The sequence below is a fragment of the Oncorhynchus kisutch genome, linkage group LG18, assembly GCF_002021735.2.
Source record: "Oncorhynchus kisutch isolate 150728-3 linkage group LG18, Okis_V2, whole genome shotgun sequence".
NCBI lineage: Eukaryota > Metazoa > Chordata > Actinopteri > Salmoniformes > Salmonidae > Oncorhynchus > Oncorhynchus kisutch.
This window is the reverse complement of record NC_034191.2, coordinates 13,809,752-13,833,123: the sequence shown is the minus strand read 5'-3', so window position 1 is coordinate 13,833,123 and position 23,372 is coordinate 13,809,752. Positions and strand designations below refer to the sequence as shown.

General features: G+C 42.0%; 1 protein-coding gene across 1 annotated transcript in view; it reads right to left on the bottom strand.

Annotated features, from left to right (window-relative positions):
• The window catches only part of dync2h1 (dynein cytoplasmic 2 heavy chain 1), a 271,861-nt gene that overhangs the window by 24,703 nt on the left and 223,786 nt on the right, over positions 1-23,372 (bottom strand). Inside the window, 3 exon segments of the mRNA XM_031795429.1 lie at positions 1,659-1,775; positions 21,782-21,886; positions 21,975-22,271. Coding sequence (XP_031651289.1) covers positions 1,659-1,775; positions 21,782-21,886; positions 21,975-22,271 — 519 coding nt within the window.

Genomic DNA, 23,372 nt, shown 5'->3' with positions numbered 1-23,372 from the left:
ACTGTTAGAATGGACCCAAGAGACAAACACTTCTGTTTCCACAGAGAACCACTGTTAGAATGGACCCAAGAGACAAACACTTCTGTTTCCACAGAGAACCACTGTTAGAATGGACCCAAGAGACAAACACTTCTGTTTCCACAGAGAACCACTGTTAGAATGGACCCAAGAGACAAATACTTCTGTTTCCACAGAGAACCACTGTTAGAATGGACCCAAGAGACAAACACTTCTGTTTCCACAGAGAACCACTGTTAGAATGGACCCAAGAGACAAACACTTCTGTTTCCACAGAGAACCACTGTTAGAATGGACCCAAGAGACAAACACTTCTGTTTCCACAGAGAACCACTGTTAGAATGGACCCAAGAGACAAACACTTCTGTTTCCACAGAGAACCACTGTTAGAATGGACCCAAGAGACAAACACTTCTGTTTCCACAGAGAACCACTGTTAGAATGGACCCAAGAGACAAACACTTCTGTTTCCACAGAGAACCACTGTTAGAATGGACCCAAGAGACAAACACTTCGGTTTCCACAGAGAAAGTAATACATTATATCAGAATCAACAGTGGTGGTGGTACATGACTGTTCAGATATTTGGGGATGTTGCACCTCAATGCTCTGGTGAATCCATACCCAGGATGAAGCATTAACTTAAAGACAGACACATTGGGCAGAGGGGACACGACATAAACTCATTAATGGCTCCCGGGGGATTATTAACATGAAATAAGCTTGTTTACAAAGGGGAAACTAAGTACAGTCTCCTCTTCTCTTCTGTCTCCTGAAGACAGACCTTATTATAGCCAATCAAAAAACACTTCACCCACCTCAATGACCAATCAACAGACAACAACAGCAGCTGTGAGGTCATTTACATATATACACATATATCAGATCCCTATTACTGAGGCTAGGAGGACACAGGTACATCAACAATACACACACACACACACACACAATAATATATCGTGTTTTCAGGCCCACAGAACAAGACAGAAACTAATGGGAGAGAGAGGGGAATGAGGAGGAGGGCGAGAGAGAGGGAATGAGGAGGAGGGAGAGAGAGGGGGGATTGAGGAGGGAGGTAGAGAGAGGGGGGATTGAGGAGAGAGGTAGAGAGAGGGGGGATTGAGGAGGGAGGTAGAGAGAGAGGGAATAAGGAGGGATAGAGAGAGAATGAGCGAGAGAGAGAGAGAGAATGGGGGAGAGAGAGAGGGAATGAGGGAGAGAGAGAGAGAGGGGAATGAGGTGGGAGGTAGAGAGAGAGGGGGAATGAGGAGGGAGGTAGAGAGAGGGGGATTGAGGAGGGAGGTAGAGAGAGAGGGAATGAGGAGGGAGAGAGAGAGGGAATGAGGATGTAGAGAGAGGGAATGAGGAGGTAGAGAGAGAGGGAATGAGGAGGGAGGTAGAGAGAGAGGGGGGATGAGGAGGAGGAGGGAGAGAAGGGCTAAATTATTTAACACAAAAGGGGACATTTCATTGATTTGAAAGGTGGTGGTTTCTAAGCAACTGCATACACTAGCAAAACCGAGGAGTGAGCAGCCACCGGCCAACACACACGAGCAAGCACACACACACACACAAAGACACAGCAGCTGTTCAGGTAGATAGAGGAGAGAGCAGAGAGGGAGAAAGAAAGAGAGAGTTACCTGGTTGAGTTTCTTCCATAGGTTGAGGACAGGAGAGAGGCCATTGGACCAGATCTCTCTGTCAAACTTTGATCCTGCTGCTACCGAGCGGCTCAGAATCCTCAGCTGGGAGATCACCTGGAGTGAGAGAGACAGACAGACAGACAGACAGACAGACAGACAGACAGACAGACAGACAGACAGACAAACAAAGGGTGGAGGAGTTAATGCGTGTGGACAATGACCTTGACAGCTCAGCATAGTACATCAATCAGTCCATCCAATCATCGGACAGATTTTAAAAAAAAAAAACAGACCAGCAGAGAAGTTTATACTCTGATAGTAGAGATTTGGTTTCTGTTCTGAAGTGTGTGTGTGTGTGTGTGTGTGTGTGTGTGTGTGTGTGTGTGGTGCTCTGTGGAGATTAGAGGAATAGACGGTCTGATAAATGGGTTTAATTTGGTCTGGGTGAACTCTCCACCTACTTTCTCAGCCCCACTCAGGAGAGAGTCAGAGGATACACTCCTAGAAAAAAAGATGCTATCTACAACCTTAAAGGGACTGACTGTCTCCATAGGAGAACAAATTCACATCAGGACTAGGCTATTTAAATGAATCCAGATTTTAAAAATGGCTTTCTGAGGTGTTGCTTAACTTCAGATTAATTAGTTCTAGGCTAGGGAGTCCCAGACTAAAGTAAGGACTAACCAGTTCATCTTTGTTCAGCCTATTTAAAAACCTGGGACACTGATACATAAGCATGTTGTGTTAGGTTCCAGATGTCAAAAGGCTCAAGCTGATCAGTACTTGTAGGAAAGGGCCTTTCCTGAAGAGAGTCACATAAAAGCCTTGGCTAAAGCAAACAAATGTCAGCTGTATTTTATATGTACAGTGCCTTCGGAAAGTATTCAGACCCCTTGACCTTTTCCACATTTTGTTACGTTACAGCCTTATTCAAAAATTTATTAAATAGTTTTCCCCCCTCATCAGTCTATACACAATACCCCATAATGACAAAGTATAAACAGGTTATTAGAAATTATTATATTTACATAAGTATTCAGACCCTTTACTCAGTACTATGTTGAAGCACCTTTGACAGGGATTACAGCCTCGAGTCTTCTTGGGTATGACGCTACAGGCTTGGCACACCTGTATTTGGGGAGTTTCTCCCATTATTCTCTGCAGATCCTCTCAAGCTCTGTCAGGTTGGATGGGGAGCGTTGCTGCACAGCTATTTTAAGGTCTCCAGAGATGTTAGATCGGGATAAAGTCCGGGCTCCTCAAGCACATTCAGAGACTTGTCCGGAAGCCACTCCTGCGCTGTGTCTTGGCTGTGTGCTCGTTGTCCTGTTGGAAGGAGAATCTTCGCCCCAGTCTGAGCGCTCTGGAACAGGTTTTCATCAAGGATCTCTCTGTACTTTGCTCCGTTCATCTTTCCCTCGATCCAGATCCAGTCCCTGCAGCTGAAAAAGATCCCCACAGCATGATGCTGCCACTACCATGCTTCACCACAGGGATGGTGCCAGGATTCCTCCAGATGTGACGCTTGGCATTCAAGCTAAAGAGTTTAATCCTGGTTTCATCAGATCAGAGAATGTTGTTTCTCATGGTCTGAGAGTCTTTAGGTGCCTTGTGGCAAACTCCAAGCGGGCTGTCATGTGCCTTTTACTGAGGAGTGGCTTCCGTCTGGCCAATCTAACATAAAGTCCTGATTGGTGGAGTGCTGCAGAGATGGTTGTCCTTCTAGAAGGTTCTCCCATCTCCACAGAGGAGCTTTAGAGCTCTGTCAGAGTGACCTCCCTGACCAAGGCCCTTCTCCCCCTGATTGCTCAGTTTGGCCAGGTGGCCAGCTCTAGGAAGAGTCTTGGTGTTTCCAAACTTCTTCCATTTAAGAATGATGGAGGCCACTGTGTTCTTGGGGACCTTCAATCCAGCAGAAATGTTTTGGGTAGTGTGTGTAGATTGTCATTAAGGGGTAATTGTGTGTAGATTGTCATTAAGGGGTATTGTGTGTAGATTGTCATTAAGGGGTATTGTGTGTAGATTGTCATTAAGGGGTAGTGTGTGTAGATTGTCATTAAGGGGTAGTGTGTGTAGATTGTCATTAAGGGGTAGTGTGTGTAGACTGTCATTAAGGGGTAGTGTGTGTAGATTGTCATTAAGGGGTAGTGTGTGTAGATTGTCATTAAGGGGTAGTGTGTGTAGATTGTCATTAAGGGGTAGTGTGTGTAGATTGTCATTAAGGGGTATTGTGTGTAGATTGTCATTAAGGGGTAGTGTGTGTAGATTGTCATTAAGGGGTAGTGTGTGTAGATTGTCATTAAGGGGTATTGTGTGTAGATTGTCATTAAGGGGTATTGTGTGTAGATTGTCATTAAGGGGTAGTGTGTGTAGATTGTCATTAAGGGGTATTGTGTGTAGATTGTCATTAAGGGGTAGTGTGTGTAGATTGTCATTAAGGGGTAGTGTGTGTAGATTGTCATTAAGGGGTAGTGTGTGTAGATTGTCATTAAGGGGTAGTGTGTGTAGATTGTCATTAAGGGGTAGTGTGTGTAGATTGTCATTAAGGGGTAGTGTGTGTAGATTGTCATTAAGGGGTAGTGTGTGTAGACTGTCATTAAGGGGTAGTGTGTGTAGATTTCCATTAAGGGGTAGTGTGTGTAGATTGTCATTAAGGGGTAGTGTGTGTAGATTGTCATTAAGGGGTAGTGTGTGTAGATTGTCATTAAGGGGTAGTGTGTGTAGATTGTCATTAAGGGGTAGTGTGTGTAGATTGTCATTAAGGGGTAGTGTGTGTAGATTGTCATTAAGGGGTAGTGTGTGTAGATTGTCATTAAGGGGTAGTGTGTGTAGATTGTCATTAAGGGGTATTGTGTGTAGATTGTCATTAAGGGGTAGTGTGTGTAGATTGTCATTAAGGGGTATTGTGTGTAGATTGTCATTAAGGGGTATTGTGTGTAGATTGTCATTAAGGGGTAGTGTGTGTAGATTGTCATTAAGGGGTATTGTGTGTAGATTGTCATTAAGGGGTAGTGTGTGTAGATTGTCATTAAGGGGTATTGTGTGTAGATTGTCATTAAGGGGTAGTGTGTGTAGATTGTCATTAAGGGGTAGTGTGTGTAGATTGTCATTAAGGGGTAGTGTGTGTAGATTGTCATTAAGGGGTAGTGTGTGTAGATTGTCATTAAGGGGTAGTGTGTGTAGACTGTCATTAAGGGGTAGTGTGTGTAGATTTCCATTAAGGGGTAGTGTGTGTAGATTGTCATTAAGGGGTAGTGTGTGTAGATTGTCATTAAGGGGTAGTGTGTGTAGATTGTCATTAAGGGGTAGTGTGTGTAGATTGTCATTAAGGGGTAGTGTGTGTAGATTGTCATTAAGGGGTAGTGTGTGTAGATTGTCATTAAGGGGTAGTGTGTGTAGATTGTCATTAAGGGGTAGTGTGTGTAGATTGCTGTGTTTTTGATTTTATTTAATCTATTTTAGAATAAGGCTGTAACCTAACAAAACGTGGAAAAAGTCAAGGGGTCTGAATACTTTCCAAAGGCACTGTAGATACAGAAATGATCATGGCAATTGATTTAATCAATATTATTCCGTGCGTTTCTCCTGTCTGGAATTGCTGGTGCTCTTTGGTCATTATTATCAGGTTCAATTTAAGCCTCCACTTAGCTCTAGATTAGCTCTAATCGTCCTTCTGGAAATCAGACTTTTTAAATCTAGACGAGGGCAAGTCTGAAACCATTTTAAACCATGTCTGTGAAATGCAATTTCAGTTAGTCCAGTTTAAAAGTGCAATTTAGTCTAATATTAAGCTTAATCTGACTCCGCAAAACCGCCCCGTAATTTGAATAAATAATAGTTGATCTGGGGGAGGTAGCCTAGGCCTACTGATTGCATGAATGTGGGATATGTCATCGCACAACTGTCCCAGAGTCTGTTTGGAATGGGCTATTTCATTCTTGACAAGCGCACCAATAGAATAGGTCAACTTATCTACTATGGGGGATAGTATATTGACGTAGGCTAGTGATAATGTTCTTTACTCACGTTTCAGGTTTATAATGTCACATTTAAGCATAGCGAAATGCCTTTCTCAGTAACTCAAAACACAACAAGGAAATATGCACATCTTCAACAAGCATTAGAATTTGGTAAGACTTGCATGTTGTGTAAATATGAATGACCATCATGTAAATGTGATTTCTGTGTTTCTGAGCACTAATCAGGTTGTGTTAATATGAATGACCATAATGTTAATGTGATTTGTGTGTTTCTGAGCACTAATCAGGTTGTGTTAATATGAATGACCATCATGTAAATGTGATTTCTGTGTTTCTGAGCACTAATCAGGTTGTGCACCCAATGCATATGGGTCCGTGAAATTAAAATGCTGCTGGTCAAATGTCCAGCGCAACATTTTACAAACAGGCACGCACGCACGCGTGCAGACTAGTTATATAAAACAGACTAGTTATATAGAGCAGACTAGTTACATAGAGCAGACTAGTTACATAGAGCAGACTAGTTATATAAAACAGACTAGTTATATAAAACATACTAGTTACATAGAGCAGACTAGTTACATCGAGCAGACTAGTTACATAGAGCAGACTAGTTACATAGAGCAGACTAGTTACAGAGCAGACTAGTTATATAAAACATACTAGTTACATAGAGCAGACTAGTTATATAAAACATACTAGTTACATAGAGCAGACTAGTTATATAAAACATACTAGTTACATAGAGCAGACTAGTTACATAGAGCAGACTAGTTACATAGAGCAGACTAGTTATATAAAACATACTAGTTACATAGAGCAGACTAGTTACATAGAGCAGACTAGTTACATAGAGCAGACTAGTTATATAAAACAGACTAGTTATATAAAACATACTAGTTACATAAAACATACTAGTTACATAGAGCAGACTAGTTACATCGAGCAGACTAGTTATATAGAGCAGACTAGTTACATAGAGCAGACTAGTTATATAAAACAGACTAGTTACATAGAGCAGACTAGTTACATAGAGCAGACTAGTTACATAGAGCAGACTAGTTACATAGAGCAGACTAGTTACATAGAGCAGACTAGTTACATAGAGCAGACTAGTTACATAGAGCAGACTAGTTACATAGAGCAGACTAGTTATATAAAACATACTAGTTACATAGAGCAGACTAGTTACATAAAACAGACTAGTTACATAGAGCAGACTAGTTACATAGAGCAGACTAGTTACATAGAGCAGACTAGTTATATAAAACATACTAGTTACATAGAGCAGACTAGTTACATAAAACAGACTAGTTACATAGAGCAGACTAGTTACATAGAGCAGACTAGTTACATAGAGCAGAAATGTTCAGATATAGAGTAAAATAGTTATACTCATAGAGAAGACTAGTTATATTGATATACAGTTGAAGTCGGAAGTTTACATACATCTTTGCCAAATACATTTAAACTCAGTTTTTCACAATTCCTGACATTTAATCCTAGTTAAAATTCCCTGTCTTCAGACAGTTAGGATCACCACTTTATTTTAAGAATGTGAATCTCAGAATAATAGTAGAGAGAATTATTTATTTCAGCTTTTATTTCTTTCATCACATTCCCTGTGGGTCAGAAGTTTACATACACTCAATTAGTATTTGGTAGCATTGCCTTGAAATTGTTTAACTTGGGTCAAACGTTCCGGGTAGCCTTCCACAAGCTTCCCACAATAAATTGGGTGAATTTTGTCCCATTCCTCCTGACAGAACTGGTGCACCTGAGTCAGGTTTGTAGGCTTCCTTGCTCGCACACACCTTTTCAGTTCTGCCCACAAATTTTCTATAGGATTGAGGTCAGGGCTTTGTGAAAGATACTCCAATACCTTGACTTTGTTGTCCTTAAGCCATTTTGCCACAACTTTGGAAGTATGCTTAGGGTCATTGTCCATTTGGAAGACCCATTTGCGACCAAGCTTTAACTTCCTGACTGATGTCTTGAGATGTTGCTTCAATATATCCACATAATGTTTCTTCCTCATGATGCCATCTATTTTGTGAAGTGCACCAGTCCCTTCTGCAACAAAGCACCCCCAGAACATGATGCTGCCACCCCCACAACATGATGCTGCCACCCCCACAACATGATGCTGCCACCCCCACAACATGATGCTGCCACCCCCGTGCTTCACGGTTGGGATGGTGTTCTTCTTCCACAACATGATGCTTAGTACGATCTTTCTCCCCATGTGCAGATGCAAACCATAGTCTGGCTCTTTTTGTGTATATAGAGCAGACTAGTTATACAGAGCAGACTAGTTATATTCACATACAGGTATAGAGCAGACTAGTTATATTCACATACAGGTATAGAGCAGACTAGTTATACAGAGCAGACTAGTTATATTCACATACAGGTATAGAGCAGACTAGTTATATAGAGCAGACTAGTTATACAGAGCAGACTAGTTATATAGAGCAGACTAGTTATATAGAGAAGACTAGTTATATAGAGAAGACTAGTTATATAGAGCAGACTAGTTATATAGAGCAGACTAGTTATATAGAGCAGACTAGTTATATAGAGCAGACTAGTTATATAGAGCAGACTAGTTATATAGAGCAGACTAGTTATATAGAGCAGACTAGTTATATTCACATACAGGTACAGAGCAGACTAGTTATATAGAGCAGACTAGTTATATAGAGCAGACTAGTTATATAGAGAAGACTAGTTATATAGAGAAGACTAGTTATATAGAGCAGACTAGTTATATAGAGCAGACTAGTTAAATAGAGCAGACTAGTTATATAGAGCAGACTAGTTATATAGAGCAGACTAGTTATATAGAGCAGACTAGTTATATAGAGCAGACTAGTTATATAGAGCAGACTAGTTATATTCACATACAGGTACAGAGCAGACTAGTTATATAGAGCAGACTAGTTATATAGAGCAGACTAGTTATATAGAGCAGACTAGTTAAATAGAGCAGACTAGTTATATAGAGCAGACTAGTTATATAGAGCAGACTAGTTATATAGAGCAGACTAGTTATATAGAGCAGACTAGTTATATAGAGCAGACTAGTTATATAGAGCAGACTAGTTATATAGAGCAGACTAGTTATACAGAGCAGACTAGTTATATTCACATACAGGTACAGAGCAGACTAGTTATATAGAGCAGACTAGTTATATTCACATACAGGTACAGAGCAGACTAGTTATACAGAGCAGACTAGTTATACAGAGCAGACTAGTTATATTCACATACAGGTACAGAGCAGACTAGTTATACAGAGCAGACTAGTTATATAGAGCAGACTAGTTATATAGAGCAGACTAGTTATATAGAGCAGACTAGTTATATTCACATACAGGTACAGAGCAGACTAGTTATATAGAGCAGACTAGTTATATAGAGCAGACTAGTTATATAGAGCAGACTAGTTATATAGAGCAGACTAGTTATATTCACATACAGGTATAGAGCAGACTAGTTATACAGAGCAGACTAGTTATATTCACATACAGGTATAGAGCAGACTAGTTATACAGAGCAGACTAGTTATATTCACATACAGGTATAGAGCAGACTAGTTATAGAGCAGACTAGTTATATTCACATACAGGTACAGAGCAGACTAGTTATATAGAGCAGACTAGTTATACAGAGCAGACTAGTTATATTCACATACAGGTACAGAGCAGACTAGTTATATAGAGCAGACTAGTTATATAGAGCAGACTAGTTATATTCACATACAGGTATAGAGCAGACTAGTTATTCAGAGCAGACTAGTTATATTCACATACAGGTATAGAGATGAGCAGTTCATGTACCCTCCAGCTCCCTTCTAGGCTCATCCACATCAACTATTAAACCGTCTCCCCTGTGTCCCGCTGACAGACCACACAGCAAAGGGCCTCCAGCACAGAGAGAAGAGAAAGAGAGAGTGTTTGTGTGTTTGCATGCGCGTTTGTGTGTGTCCTGGTTACAGCCCACACTTCCCTGGCTTTGACAGAGGTCCTGGGAGTGAACAAGAGGTCAGAGAGCATCGCTATGAGAATTGAACGGGATCAGCATGACAGAGACAAACGACACTAGCGAGAGAGAGAGGGAGAGAGAGAGAGAGAGCTCAGTCAACCTGCACATGTCCTCTATGCCATTGTTATTGTCCATTGAATTGTTATTTTTACCGTTGATTATTGTTGTTACTGATTGTCCCCTTGCCAATCTTTATTATTCATATTTGAATTATGTTCAAATGTTGAATGTATCACTTCATCTCCAAAGTATGTTTTGGCAACATGTACATTGATACATCATGCCAATTAAATTGAAATGAGAGAGAGGTACAGTAGATCTAATGGTTAATAGTTTGATAGTGATAGTGTTTGCGTTAGTAATAGTATTGGTGATAGTGATAGTGTTTGTGATATTATTAGTGATAGTGCGTTTGTGACAGCATTAGCGACAGCATTAGCGACAGCATTAGCGACAGCATTAGCGACAGCATTAGTGACAGCATTAGCGGCAGTATGTTAGAGACCGTGTGTTAGTGAAAGTGTGTTAGTGACAGTGTGTTAGTGACAGTGTGTTAGTGACAGTGTGTTAGTGACAGTGTGTTAGTGACAGTGTGTTAGTGACAGTGTGTTAGTGATAGTGTGTTAGTGAAAGTGTGTTAGTGACAGTGTGTTAGTGACAGTGTGTTAGTGACAGTGTGTTAGTGACAGTGTGTTAGTGACAGTGTGTTAGTGACAGTGTGTTAGTGACAGTGTGTTAGTGACAGTGTGTTAGTGACAGTGTGTTAGTGACAGTGTGTTAGTGATAGTGTGTTAGCGGCAGTATGTTAGAGACCGTGTGTTAGTGAAAGTGTGTTAGTGATAGTATGTTAGTGACAGTGTGTTAGTGACAGTGTGTTAGTGATATTGTGTTAGTGACAGTGTGTTAGTGATAGTGTGTTAGTGATAGTGTGTTAGTGACAGTGTGTTAGTGACAGTGTGTTAGTGACAGTGTGTTAGTGACAGTGTGTTAGTGACAGTGTGTTAGTGACAGTGTGTTAGTGACAGTGTGTTAGTGACAGTGTGTTAGTGACAGTGTGTTAGTGACAGTGTGTTAGTGATAGCATTACTGATAGTGTTAATGATAGTATTAGTGGTAGTTTTAGTGATTGTGATAGTATTAGTGATATTATTAGTGATAGTATTGGTGATATTATTAGCGATAGTGTTAGTGATAGTATTAGTGGTAGTTTTAGTGATAGTATTAGTGATAGCGATAGTATTGGTGATATTATTAGTGATATTATTAGTGCTAGTATTAGTTATAGTGATATTATTAGTGCTAGTATTAGTGATATTATTAGCGATAGTGATAGTATTAGTGCTAGTATTAGTGATATTATTAGTGATAGTGATATTATTAGTGATAGTATTAGTGATATTATTAGTGATAGTGATATTATTAGTGATAGTGATATTATTAGTGATAGTGATATTATTAGTGATATTGATATTATTAGTGATAGTGATATTATTAGTGATATTGATATTATTAGTGATATTATTAGTGATATTATTAGCGATAGTGTTAGTGATAGTATTAGTGATAGTATTAGTGATAGTATTAGTGATAGTGATATTATTAGTGATATTATTAGTGATAGTATTAGTGATAGTGATATTATTAGTGATATTATTAGTGATAGTATTAGTGATAGTATTAGTGATAGTGATATTATTAGTGATATTATTAGTGATAGTATTAGTGATAGTGATATTATTAGTGATAGTGATATTATTAGTGATAGCGTTAGTGAGAGTTGCAGTTGTTAATGAGAACTTGTTCTCAAACTGACCTAAAGTGTTTAAATAAAGGTGAAATTAAAAAATAAAAGTGATAGTGTTATTGTGGAAGTGATAGTGTGTTCCACCTCACAGCTCCTAACTACTGTCACTGCCCTTAGCACCTACACACATAACAACACATAGATCTTAACATAGACACGCACACAATTTCTCTATAAGGGAAACACACACACACCCTGTGTGAGCTGTTGTTATCAGAGCTCTGCACGTTCTCTCTCCCCCATTGCTCTCTCTCTCCCCCATTGCTCTCTCTCACTCTCAAATCAAAGGGCTTTATTGGCATGGGAAACATACTTCCTCATTGCCAAAGGAAGTGAAATAGATAATAAACAAATAAAACCTGTACAGTAAACATTAACCTCGCTAAAGTTCCAAAAGAAGAAAGACATTTGAAATGTCATATTATTTGTATATACAGTGTTGTAATGATGTGCAAATAGTACAAACAGGAAATATTTACAATGGTGTTTGTTCTTCACTGGTTGCCCTTTTCTCGTGGCAACAGGTCACAAATCTTGCTGCTGTGATGGCACACTGTGGTATTTCACCCAGTAGATATGGGAGTTTATCAAAATTGGATTTGTTTTGGAATTCTTTGTGGGTCTGTGTAATCTGAGGGAAATATGTGTCTCTGATATGGTCATACATTTGGCAGGAGGTTAGGAAGTGTAGCTCAGTTTCCACCTCCTTTTGTGAGCAGTCAGCACAGAGCTTGTCTTCTCTTGAGAGCCAAGTCTGCCTTCTGAGTCTGTACATAGATTTCCTTAAGTCACAGTGGTCAAGTATTCTGCCACTGTGTACTCTCTGTTTAGGGCCAAATATCATTCTAGCTTGCTCTGTTTTTTTTGTAAATTCTTTCCAATGTACCAAACGTATTATTATTTGACCCTGCTGGTCATCTATGAACATTTGAACATCTTGGCCATGTTATAATGTGATACAGAATCGCTATTATTTTAAATTTCTAGACCTTATAGCAAGAACCACCTAGCCATCAGAAGCTAACCAGCTAATTAGCTACAAGCTATTTCGTCATTGTTAGCCACTGCTAGCGGCCTTTACCTTCTTCACAGGTACCAGCCCTTTTTTTTAACCTGGATAACACTCGCCAGCCTACCAGTAACGAACTGTCTCACCACTACAACGACGGATTCCTGTCGTAATCCCTGGACCATTCTCCTGATCTCCCCAGCTAGAGCTAGCACCCACGAGTTACCCAGTACCGAAGCTATCCCTGAGGCCCACCTCCCGGCCTACTCAGTTGTTCACCCAGACTCCACCCAAACAAGGCTAGAACCCACTACTCCACCGGATCCTTGCCGTAAGCTCTGAACCTTGGCACCGGATCACCGCTGCTACCGAGTGGCTATCGCACCCCTGCCCTTAATCTAGCACCAGTTAGCCGTGAGACAGGCGCATCTCCTGGATAGAAAACTAAATTACTACAACTACAATTCCTCTTTCACCATCTGGCTTGGATCCTTAGTCGAAATGGCGCCCCGCCGCACCACCACGACTGGTCTGCCGATGAATACTCCATCCGCTGTGCCTTCAACCGGCCTCCGTCGGAGCAGATGCTTCTACTAGCCCCTGGTTACTAACTTTAAATGCCGTGTCACCAGCGTGCTAGCGTAGTAATGACTACTCCGCGGCTTCCCTGTTCCATCGATTGCTGCCTCCTGGACCCTATGATCACTTGGCTACATAGCTGATGCCTGTCCATTAATCACGGTACACCATTCTTTTTATTTTATCTGTCGGCCCCAGCCGCGAACTCAGGCTCTGTTCGTAGTTAACCGACAGGCTCTGCCCATTTATCGCCATTTTACCTGTTGTTGTTTTAGCTGATTAGCTGTTGTTGTCTCACCCGTTGTTGTCTTAGTTAGCTCTCCAAATCAACACCTGTGATTGCTTTATGCATTGCTGTATGTCTCTCTCTGTTGTTTAGGTTAGTTATCATTGTTTTAGTTTACAATGGAGCCCCTAGTTCCACTCCTCATACCTCTGATACCTCCTTTGTCCCACCTCCCACACATGCGGTGACCTCACCCATTATAAACAGCTTATCCAGAGATACAACCTCACTTATCACTCAGTGCCTGGGCTTACCTCCGCTGTACCTGCACCCCACGATACCGTCTGCACATTATGCCCTGAATCTATTCTACCACGCCCAGAAATCTGCTCCTTTTATTCTCTGTCCCCAACGCACTAGGAGACCAGTTTTGATAGCCTTTAGCCGTACCCTCATCCTACTCCTCCTCTGTTCCTCGGGTGATGTGGAGGTAAACCCAGGCCCTGCGTGTCCCCAGGCACCCTCATTTGTTGACTTCTGTGATCGAAAAAACCTTGGTTTCATGCATGTCAACATCAGAAGCCTCCTCCCTAAGTTTGTTTTATTCACTGCTTTAGCACACTCCGCCAACCCGGATGTCCTTGCCGTGTCTGAATCCTGGAAGACCACCAACAATTCTGAGATGTCCATACCCAGCTACAACATTTTCCGTCAAGATAGAACTGCCGAAGGGGGAGGAGTTGCAATCTACTGCAGAGATTGACAGAACTTTGCAGGCTTACTTTCCAGATCTATACCCAAACAGTTTGAACTTCTCATTTTAAAAATGAACCTCTCCAGAAATAAGTCTCTCACTGTTGCCGCCTGCTATCGACCCCCCTCCGCTCCCAGCTGTGCCCTGGACACCATTTGTGAATTGATCATCCCCCCATCTAGCTTCAGAGTTTGATCTGTTAGGTGACCTAAACTGGGATATGCTTAACACGACGGCAGTCCTACAATCTGAGCTAGATGCCCTCAATCTCACACAAATTATCAAGGAACCCACCAGGTACAACCCTAAATCTGTAAACGTGGGCACCCTCATAGATAATCCTTTCCAAATTGTCCTCCAAATACACCTCTGCTGTTTTCAATCAGGATCTCAGCGATCACTGCCTCATTGCCTGTATCCGCTATGGTCCCGCGGTCAACCCCTCATCACTGTCAAACGCTCCCTAAAACACTTCTGCGAGCAGGCCTTTCTAATCGACCTGGCCCAGGTATCCTGGAAGGATATTGACCTCAACCCGTCAGTCGAGGATGCCTGGTCATTCTTTAAAAGTAATTTCCTCACCATCTTAGATAAGCATACCCCGTTCAAAAAAAAATGCAGAACCAAGAACAGATATAGCCCTTGGTTCACTCCAGACCTAACTGCCCTTGACCAGCACAAAAACATTCTGTGGCGCACTGCAATAGCATTGAGTAGTCCCCACGATATGCAACTGTTCAGGGAAGTCAGGGACCAATACACGTCAGTCAGGAAAGCAAAGGCTAGCTTTTTCAAGCAGAAATTCGCATCATGTAGCTCTAACTCCAGAAAGTTTTGGGACATTGTAAAGTCCATGGAGAACAAGTGCACCTCCTCCCAGCTATTATTCGCTCCTATGGACTATTTATTGCCTACCTCCTCATGCCTTTTGCACACACTGTATATAGACTTTCTTTTTTCTACTGTTGTCATGACGTTGGCCTCTGAGTATAGCAACCATCCCCCTCTCACTCTGCCTCCCCCCTTTCCTCCTTCAACTAGACTGCTGTGGTCAGAGGTCATAAATTCCTGTGAAGACCTCATGGACACACAGTTATAGAGAGAAGTTTTTCATGAAGACAAAGGAAATCCTTCCACCTCACAGAACTTGAGGTACGAACAAATGTAATGTTCCAGAGAAAGTGTAAAAGATCGGTAAAGAATCCAGCTGCGAACTGGTCCATTTGTCACAACTTGGGAAGCTCAAGAGAGACGGTGTGGCCACATTACCATAACGCTGTTTATATAATAGCCTCAGATATCAGGTTTACATCTAATTGTTGTATAAGATGAATGAGTGAGTATGATACTGTTTGTATAATTGTGTAATATGATTGTGGACTGTTTAATGAAGAAAAATACAATTCCCTTTTGAACTAAATCAGAGGACCGCCGCTGAGCCCAGTTAGGATCAGACATCCTGGGACAGCCTCTTTCTGCCATTCCGAATAAAACCCAACTTTGGGAAATTATCACCAGACCAAGCTTACCTCAATTACGAGATGGCTAAAGGTTGACAAATCTTTTAACCATACCACGTGGTTAAAGACTATCGATACCGACAGAATAAGAACAAGGCTTTGATTCAAATTACTAGTCTGCAGCTAGGAATTCGGAATCATTGAACGCGAAGAACGACAACCGCCGAAACATCCATTCTCTAACGAATGTCACTTTGAACTATCCCCTCTAACCAAGACAGAGAGAGGGAGGGCGAGAGACTGACAATTCTACGAAAGACACAAACTTTTCACCAGCGATCAAGACGACACACTGAGCGTAAATATATATATTGATTGCAATTGTTCGCGAATGAGTGAGTGTTCATGTGTAAAGGATTAGCATTTTAATTGTTATAATTATCACTCTGTAGTGACTTCTTAGTTGACCCCCACGTCTTTTTATCTAACAAGCCGCCATGCTGGTTCAGCCCACTAGGGCACATTCTCATTTCATTTCATGTAACCACATTTACCATGTTTGTTTGTTTATGCATTTCTGTGAATTACTTAGTTAGTAATAAATACATGATTTAAGACAATTGATGTATGGATGACTCATAGTGAAGACTGGGTTCGTGCAGATAACCAACAATTTCTGACGTTTGGAATGAGACTAACGTGAGGTAAAGTAAATCATTCATTCATTCGAAGACTAATTGATCAGATAAAATATCTGAAAAGTTATTTTAGGAAATAATAACTTTAATCTGAATATTTTTCCTTGGTGCCCCGATTTCATAGTTAATTAGTTACGTGATTAATCAGTTGATCGCATAGTAACTAATTACAGAGAATCTTTGATAAAAACTATCAGTTTTCAGTTAATGATAGTAAAGACATGACAGTGTTATTGACTTGTTTATTGTGTTATTGACTAGTTTATTGTGTTATTGACTTGTTTATTGTGTTATTGGCTTGTTTATTGTGTTATTGACTTGTTTATTGTGTTATTGACTTGTTTATTGTGTTATTGACTTGTTTATTGTGTTATTGACTTGTTTATTGTGTTATTGACTTGTTTATTGTGTTATTGACTTGTTTGTGTTATTGACTTGTTTGTGTTATTGACTTGTTTATTTTGTTATTGACTTGTTTATTGTGTTATTGACTTGTTTATTGTGTTGTTGACTTGTTTATTGTGTTATTGACTTGTTTATTGTGTTATTGACTTGTTTATTGTGTTATTGACTTGTTTATTGTGTTATTGACTTGTATATTGTGTTATTGACTTGTTTATTGTGTTATTGACTTGTATATTGTGTTATTGACTTGTTTATTGTGTTATTGACTTGTTTATTGTTTACTCCATGTGTAACTCTTGTGTTGTTGTCTGTTCACACTGCTATGCTTTATCTTGACCAGGTCGCAGTTGCAAATGAGAACTTGTTCTCAACTAGCCTACCTGGTTAAATAAAGGTGTTCTCAACTAGCCTACCTGGTTAAATAAAGGTGTTCTCAACTAGCCTACCTGGTTAAATAAAGGTGTTCTCAACTAGCCTACCTGGTTAAATAAAGGTGTTCTCAACTAGCCTACCTGGTTAAATAAAGGTGTTCTCAACTAGCCTACCTGGTTAAATAAAGGTGTTCTCAACTAGCCTACCTGGTTAAATAAAGGTGTTCTCAACTAGCCTACCTGGTTAAATAAAGGTGTTCTCAACTAGCCTACCTGGTTAAATAAAGGTGTTCTCAACTATCCTACCTGGTTAAATAAAGGTGTTCTCAACTAGCCTACCTGGTTAAATAAAGGTGTTCTCAACTAGCCTACCTGGTTAAATAAAGGTGTTCTCAACTATCCTACCTGGTTAAATAAAGGTGTTCTCAACTAGCCTACCTGGTTAAATAAAGGTGTTCTCAACTATCCTACCTGGTTAAATAAAGGTGTTCTCAACTAGCCTACCTGGTTAAATAAAGGTGTTCTCAACTAACCTACCTGGTTAAATAAAGGTGTTCTCAACTAGCCTACCTGGTTAAATAAAGGTGTTCTCAACTAGCCTACCTGGTTAAATAAAGGTGTTCTCAACTAGCCTACCTGGTTAAATAAAGGTTAAATAAAATAATAAAATAAATAATCTCCACCCAGCACAGCCAGAAGAGGACTGGCCACCCCTCATAGCCTGGTCCCTCTAGAGGTTTCTTCCTAGGTTCGGGCCTTTCTAGTTTTTCCTAGCCACCGTGCTTCTACACCTGCATTGCTTGCTGTTTGGGGTTTTAGGCTGGTTTTCTGTACAGAACTTTGAGACATCAGCTGATGTAAGAAGGGCTTTATAAATACATTTGATTTGATTTTGTCAAGTACAAATATTTTTGTTTTCTCAAGATTTGGTTGGGTCTAATTGTGTTGCTGTCCTGGGGCTCTGTGGGGTCTGTGTTTGTGAACAGAGCCCCAGGACCAGCTTGCTTAGGGGACTCTTCTCCAGGTTAATTTCTCTGTAGGTGATGGCTTTGTTATGGAAGGTTTGGGAATCGCTTCCATTTTAGATGGTTGTAGAATTTAACATCTCTTTTCTGGATTTTGATAATTAGTGGGTATCGGCCTAATTCTGCTCTGCGTGCATTATTTGGTGTTTTACGTTGTAAACAGAGGATATTTTTTGCAGAATTCTTCTCTCTCTGCTCACACACCTCTCTATGAGTTGTTCCAGTGCTGGTTCGGCTCTTTGCAAAACGCCACACGGTTAGGAAAGTTCATCAGGCTCCCTGTGCTGCTTGGTGCCAAACTTCTCCATTAGAGAGTGTCTGTGTGTGTGTCTGCGTGTCTGTGTGTGTGTGTGTTTGTGTCTGTGTGTGTGTGTCTGTCTGTGTGTGTGTGTCTGTCTGTCTGTGTGTCTGTCTGTGTGTGTGTCTGTGTGTCTGTCTGTGTGTCTGTGTGTGTGGGATGCATTTCTGTAGGTTACATCAGCCGGTGTCTGCAACAACAACAACAGCCTCCACCCCTGGGTCCAGCTGGAGGACGACAGGCTGCCAACACAATAGTCACACTGAGGACATTTACCAGGAAATTGCATGTGTAGCAGCACAGAGGGATCCTAAAGAGAGAGAGTGAATGATGACTGTAATATATTTTCTGTGGTGATAATGGTGAAGCTGTGATTTATGTAAATAGCCCAAAGCAGGGACACACTTTCACAGAACACTACAAAACACAGATTCTCTATTTTCTTCCATCTCGCTCTCCTCTCGCCATCCAGGGTTGATACCGGATGATGAGTCATCAGAGAAGAGGAGTGCAGGGAGCGAGGGGAGGGAGGGAGCGAGGGGAGGGAGGGAGCGAGGGGAGGGAGGGAGGGAGCGAGGGAAGGGAGGGCGGGAGCGAGGGGAGGGAGGGAGGGAGCGAGGGAAGGGAGGGCGGGAGCGAGGGGAGGGAGGGAGGGAGGGGAGGGAGAGAGCGAGGGGAGGGAGGGAGCGAGGGGAGGGAGGGAGCGAGGGAAGGGAGGGAGCGAGGGAAGGAGCGAGGGCAGGAGGTGTGATTCTCACTGTTAGACTGAATCATATCTCTACTCTAGTCACTTCACTGTAGATCTGCCCTGGGACCTACAACACTATCTGCACAAACAGTTACAATATGTCACCTCATTGAACCTTAAGGGTGTTTTACACCAAATCCGTTTTCTTTCATTAATACAAGCACGTCTTTTTAATGACGCCATTCACATCAATTCTGAAATATCGTCAACTATTTATTAGGAACAGGATCAATTCTTTAGTCTTTTCTGTAGAACTGAAGATGGAAGCATTATATTTAAGCAATAATGCTGACTAATAAACGACTGACTAATAACGCAACGCGGAGCCCTGGCAAAATACCACACGCCCTCAGGCCTTTACTGTTTAAATATCTCCAGTTCTACACATGTGTCAACGCCAGACAGACAGATGGAGGCGCAGAAATAACAAAGCCATAGAATCAAATGAAATATTGAACAAAATTACAATCCAAATAAGCAATCCATAGTGAAGTGTGATTGCACAAGCCCTAACGTCCATCAATTAGAGGCACATCAGAGTGAGATAAATGGAGAAATGGAAAAAGGGAGAGAGAGAAATTGAGAGAGAGAGAGAAATGGAGTGAGAGAGAGAGAAATGGAGTGAGTGAGAAATGGAGTGAGAGAGAGAGATGGAGAGCGAAATGGAGAGAGAGAGAGAAATGGAGAGAGGGAGAGAAATGGAGAGAGAGAAATGGAGAGAGAGAAATGGAGAGAGAGAAAAACAGAGAGAGAGAAAAATGGAGAGAGAAATGGAGAGGGAGATAAATGGAGAGAGGGAGAGCGAAATGGAGAGAGGGAGAGCGAAATGGAGAGAGGGAGAGCGAAATGGAGAGAGGGAGAGCGAAATGGAGAGAGGGAGAGCGAAATGGAGAGAGGGAGAGCGAAATGGAGAGAGGGAGAGCGAAATGGAGAGAGGGAGAGCGAAATGGAGAGAGGGAGAGCGAAATGGAGAGAGGGAGAGCGAAATGGAGAGAGGGAGAGCGAAATGGAGAGAGGGAGAGCGAAATGGAGAGAGGGAGAGCGAAATGGAGAGAGGGAGAGAGAGAAATGGAGAGAGGGAGAGAGAGAAATGGAGAGAGGGAGAGAGAGAAATGGAGAGAGGGAGAGAGAGAAATGGAGAGAGGGAGAGAGATAAATGGAGAGAGGGAGAGAGAGCGATACAGAGAAGGAAATCAGAGCCAAAGCAGCAATAATTCTACTTTAGGGCTCAGAGGAAGAGGTGGTGAATTAGCCAATAACACACGGCTCCAGATTTAGCAGCAATAATTCTACTTTAGGGCTCAGAGGAAGAGGTGGTGAATTAGCCAATAACACACGGCTCCAGATTTAGCAGCAATAATTCTACTTTAGGGCTCAGAGGAAGAGGTGGTGAATTAGCCAATAACACACGGCTCCAGATTTAGCAGCAATAATTCTACTTTAGGGCTCAGAGGAAGAGGTGGTGAATTAGCCAATAACACACGGCTCCAGATTTAGCAGCAATAATTCTACTTTAGGGCTCAGAGGAAGAGGTGGTGAATTAGCCAATAACACACGGCTCCAGATTTAGCAGCAATAATTCTACTTTAGGGCTCAGAGGAAGAGGTGGTGAATTAGCCAATAACACACGGCTCCAGATTTAGCAGCAATAATTCTACTTTAGGGCTCAGAGGAAGAGGTGGTGAATTAGCCAATAACACACGGCTCCAGATTTAGCAGCAATAATTCTACTTTAGGGCTCAGAGGAAGAGGTGGTGAATTAGCCAATAACACACGGCTCCAGATTTAGCAGCAATAAGTGCCGTGTCATACAGCATGTCGGAGCAATTTCCCCTCTCAATCTGTGAGAGCAATCATCTCTTTAATTGGCTGAGTAATTAGGCCTTTAATTGTCCCTCAAACAGCCCCTGCTGACAGGCAGAGATCACAGTGACAGACCAAAATGGCTGCCATGCGGAACACAGTGCTGGACACAATATGGCTGCCATGCGGAACACAGTGCTGGATACAATATGGCTGCCGCGTCAGCCAACCCCACCAGCATGAGTGATGTGAATTTGACTGAGTATTTTATTTGTCAGTTTATAAAGCCTCTCCTTTCTTCCTCCAGACCTGTATGAGGCCCCTGAGTTCTCTCTCCAGTAGCCTGGCCTGTCCGTCTGGCCTTGGCTGTGTGAGAGAGTGCATGAGTGTGGGAGAGTAGGGGTGATTGAGTGTGTTGTGTTCGAGTCCGAGGACCTGTGTGACTGTGTAGATATCCAGGGTTAGAGGTACAGGGAGATAATGTGCTGATGAGGGACATTCCAAACATCAGACAGGTCTGAGGCAGAGAGAACTGAGGGAGGATGAGGTGTGTGTAGCAGCCAAATAAACTTTGGGAGGAGAGGGTGTGAGTGGTGGCTTTCCTGTGGAAAACAGAAGCCTGCCAGTGGGGTCAAAGGGCATGAGGGCAGGGGAGAGGCACTATCCTCTTCTTATGGGACACAGGTGCACCCTCTGTGTGTGAGAATGTGTGTGTGTGTGTACTGGTGTGTTAACCCCACTTGAGAGCTGATCATTTCTGTGTGTGTGTGTGTGTGTGTGTGTGTGTGTGTGTGTGTGTGTGTGTGTGTGTGTGTGTGTGTGTTAGTGTGTTAACCCCACTTGAGAGCTGATAATTTCTGTGTGTGTGTGTGTGTGTGTATATACGGTTGCGTATGTGTGAGCGGTAGGTGACCTGAGAACTGATGATTCTCTGCGAGGAGCGTTCGATGTTGGCAGGCAGGCCGAAAAACGCTGGCCGGTCGTCTTCTGGAAGATTCTCTATCACACCACGATAGTCCTGAACACACAAACACACACACAGAGTTAAACGACTGACAGGGATGGTGTGTGTGTGTGTGTGTGTGTTTGTGTCTGTATAGTCTCACCAGTATGGAGCAGGAGTTGGGCAGGCTGATCTGAGAGGGGAAGGTGTGGCCTCTCTTGCTGCGTTGGTTGTGATTGGCTGAGGCAGAGAGGAGGCGTGAGGAGAAGAACTGTTCCAGGTAGGAGCGGAGGATCTTCAGGTCACATGGGTTGTCTATCCTGCCTCCATAGATGGCATTCTCCAACAGACCATGGACAAACTCCCACTGGAACACCTTACCACCATCAAACAGACGGTCGATGATCTCAAAGCCAGCCCGCAGATCAGACAGAGAGAACTCATAGAATTTAGTCCATCCCTAGAACAGAACATTAGAACCAGACAGAGACATAGTCATGAAAACTTAGTCCATCCCTAGAACCCCAGAGAACAGAACATTAAAACTTAGTCCATCCCTAGAACCCCAGAGAACAGAACATTAAAACGTAGTCCATCCCTAGAATCCCAGAGAACAAAACATTAGAACCACAGACAGAGAGAACAGAACATTGGAACCACAGACAGAGAGAACAGAACATTAGAACCACAGACAGAGAGAACAGAACATTGGAACCACAGACAGAGAGAACAGAACATTAGAACTCGAGACGAGAGAGAACATGACAGAAACCAAATAGAGCGACTGTCAGGAATAAACTCAGCCTCTGTATCCAAGATAACTGTCACCTTGCTGAGACACTGCAGTGGCACTTCAGGCATCAACATGAAGTAGCATCTGAAAAGAACATGAAGTAGCATCTGAAAGGACCATGAAGTAGCATCTGAAAGGACCATGAAGTAGCATCTGAAAGGAACATGAAGTAGCATCTGAAAGGAACATGAAGTAGCATCTGAAAGGAACATGAAGTAGCATCTGAAAGGACCATGAAGTAGCATCTGAAAGGACCATGAAGTAGCATCTGAAAGGAACATGAAGTAGCATGTGAAAGGAACATGAAGTAGCATGTGAAAGGAACATGAAGTAGCATCTGAAAGGAACATGAAGTAGCATCTGAAAGGAACATGAAGTAGCATCTGAAAGGACCATGAACTAGCATCTGAAAGGAACATGAAGTAGCATCTGAAAGGACCATGAAGTAGCATCTGAAAGGAACATGAAGTAGCATCTGAAAGGAACATGAAGTAGCATCTGAAAGGACCATGAGGTAGCATCTGAAAGGACCATGAAGTAGCATCTGAAAGGAACATGAAGTAGCATCTGAAAGGAACATGAAGTAGCATCTGAAAGGACCATGAAGTAGCATCTGAAAGGAACATGAAGTAGCATCTGAAAGGAACATGAAGTAGCATCTGAAAGGAACATGAAGTAGCATGTGAAAGGAACATGAAGTAGCATCTGAAATGACCATGAAGTAGCATCTGAAAGGAACATGAAGTAGCATCTGAAAGGACCATGAAG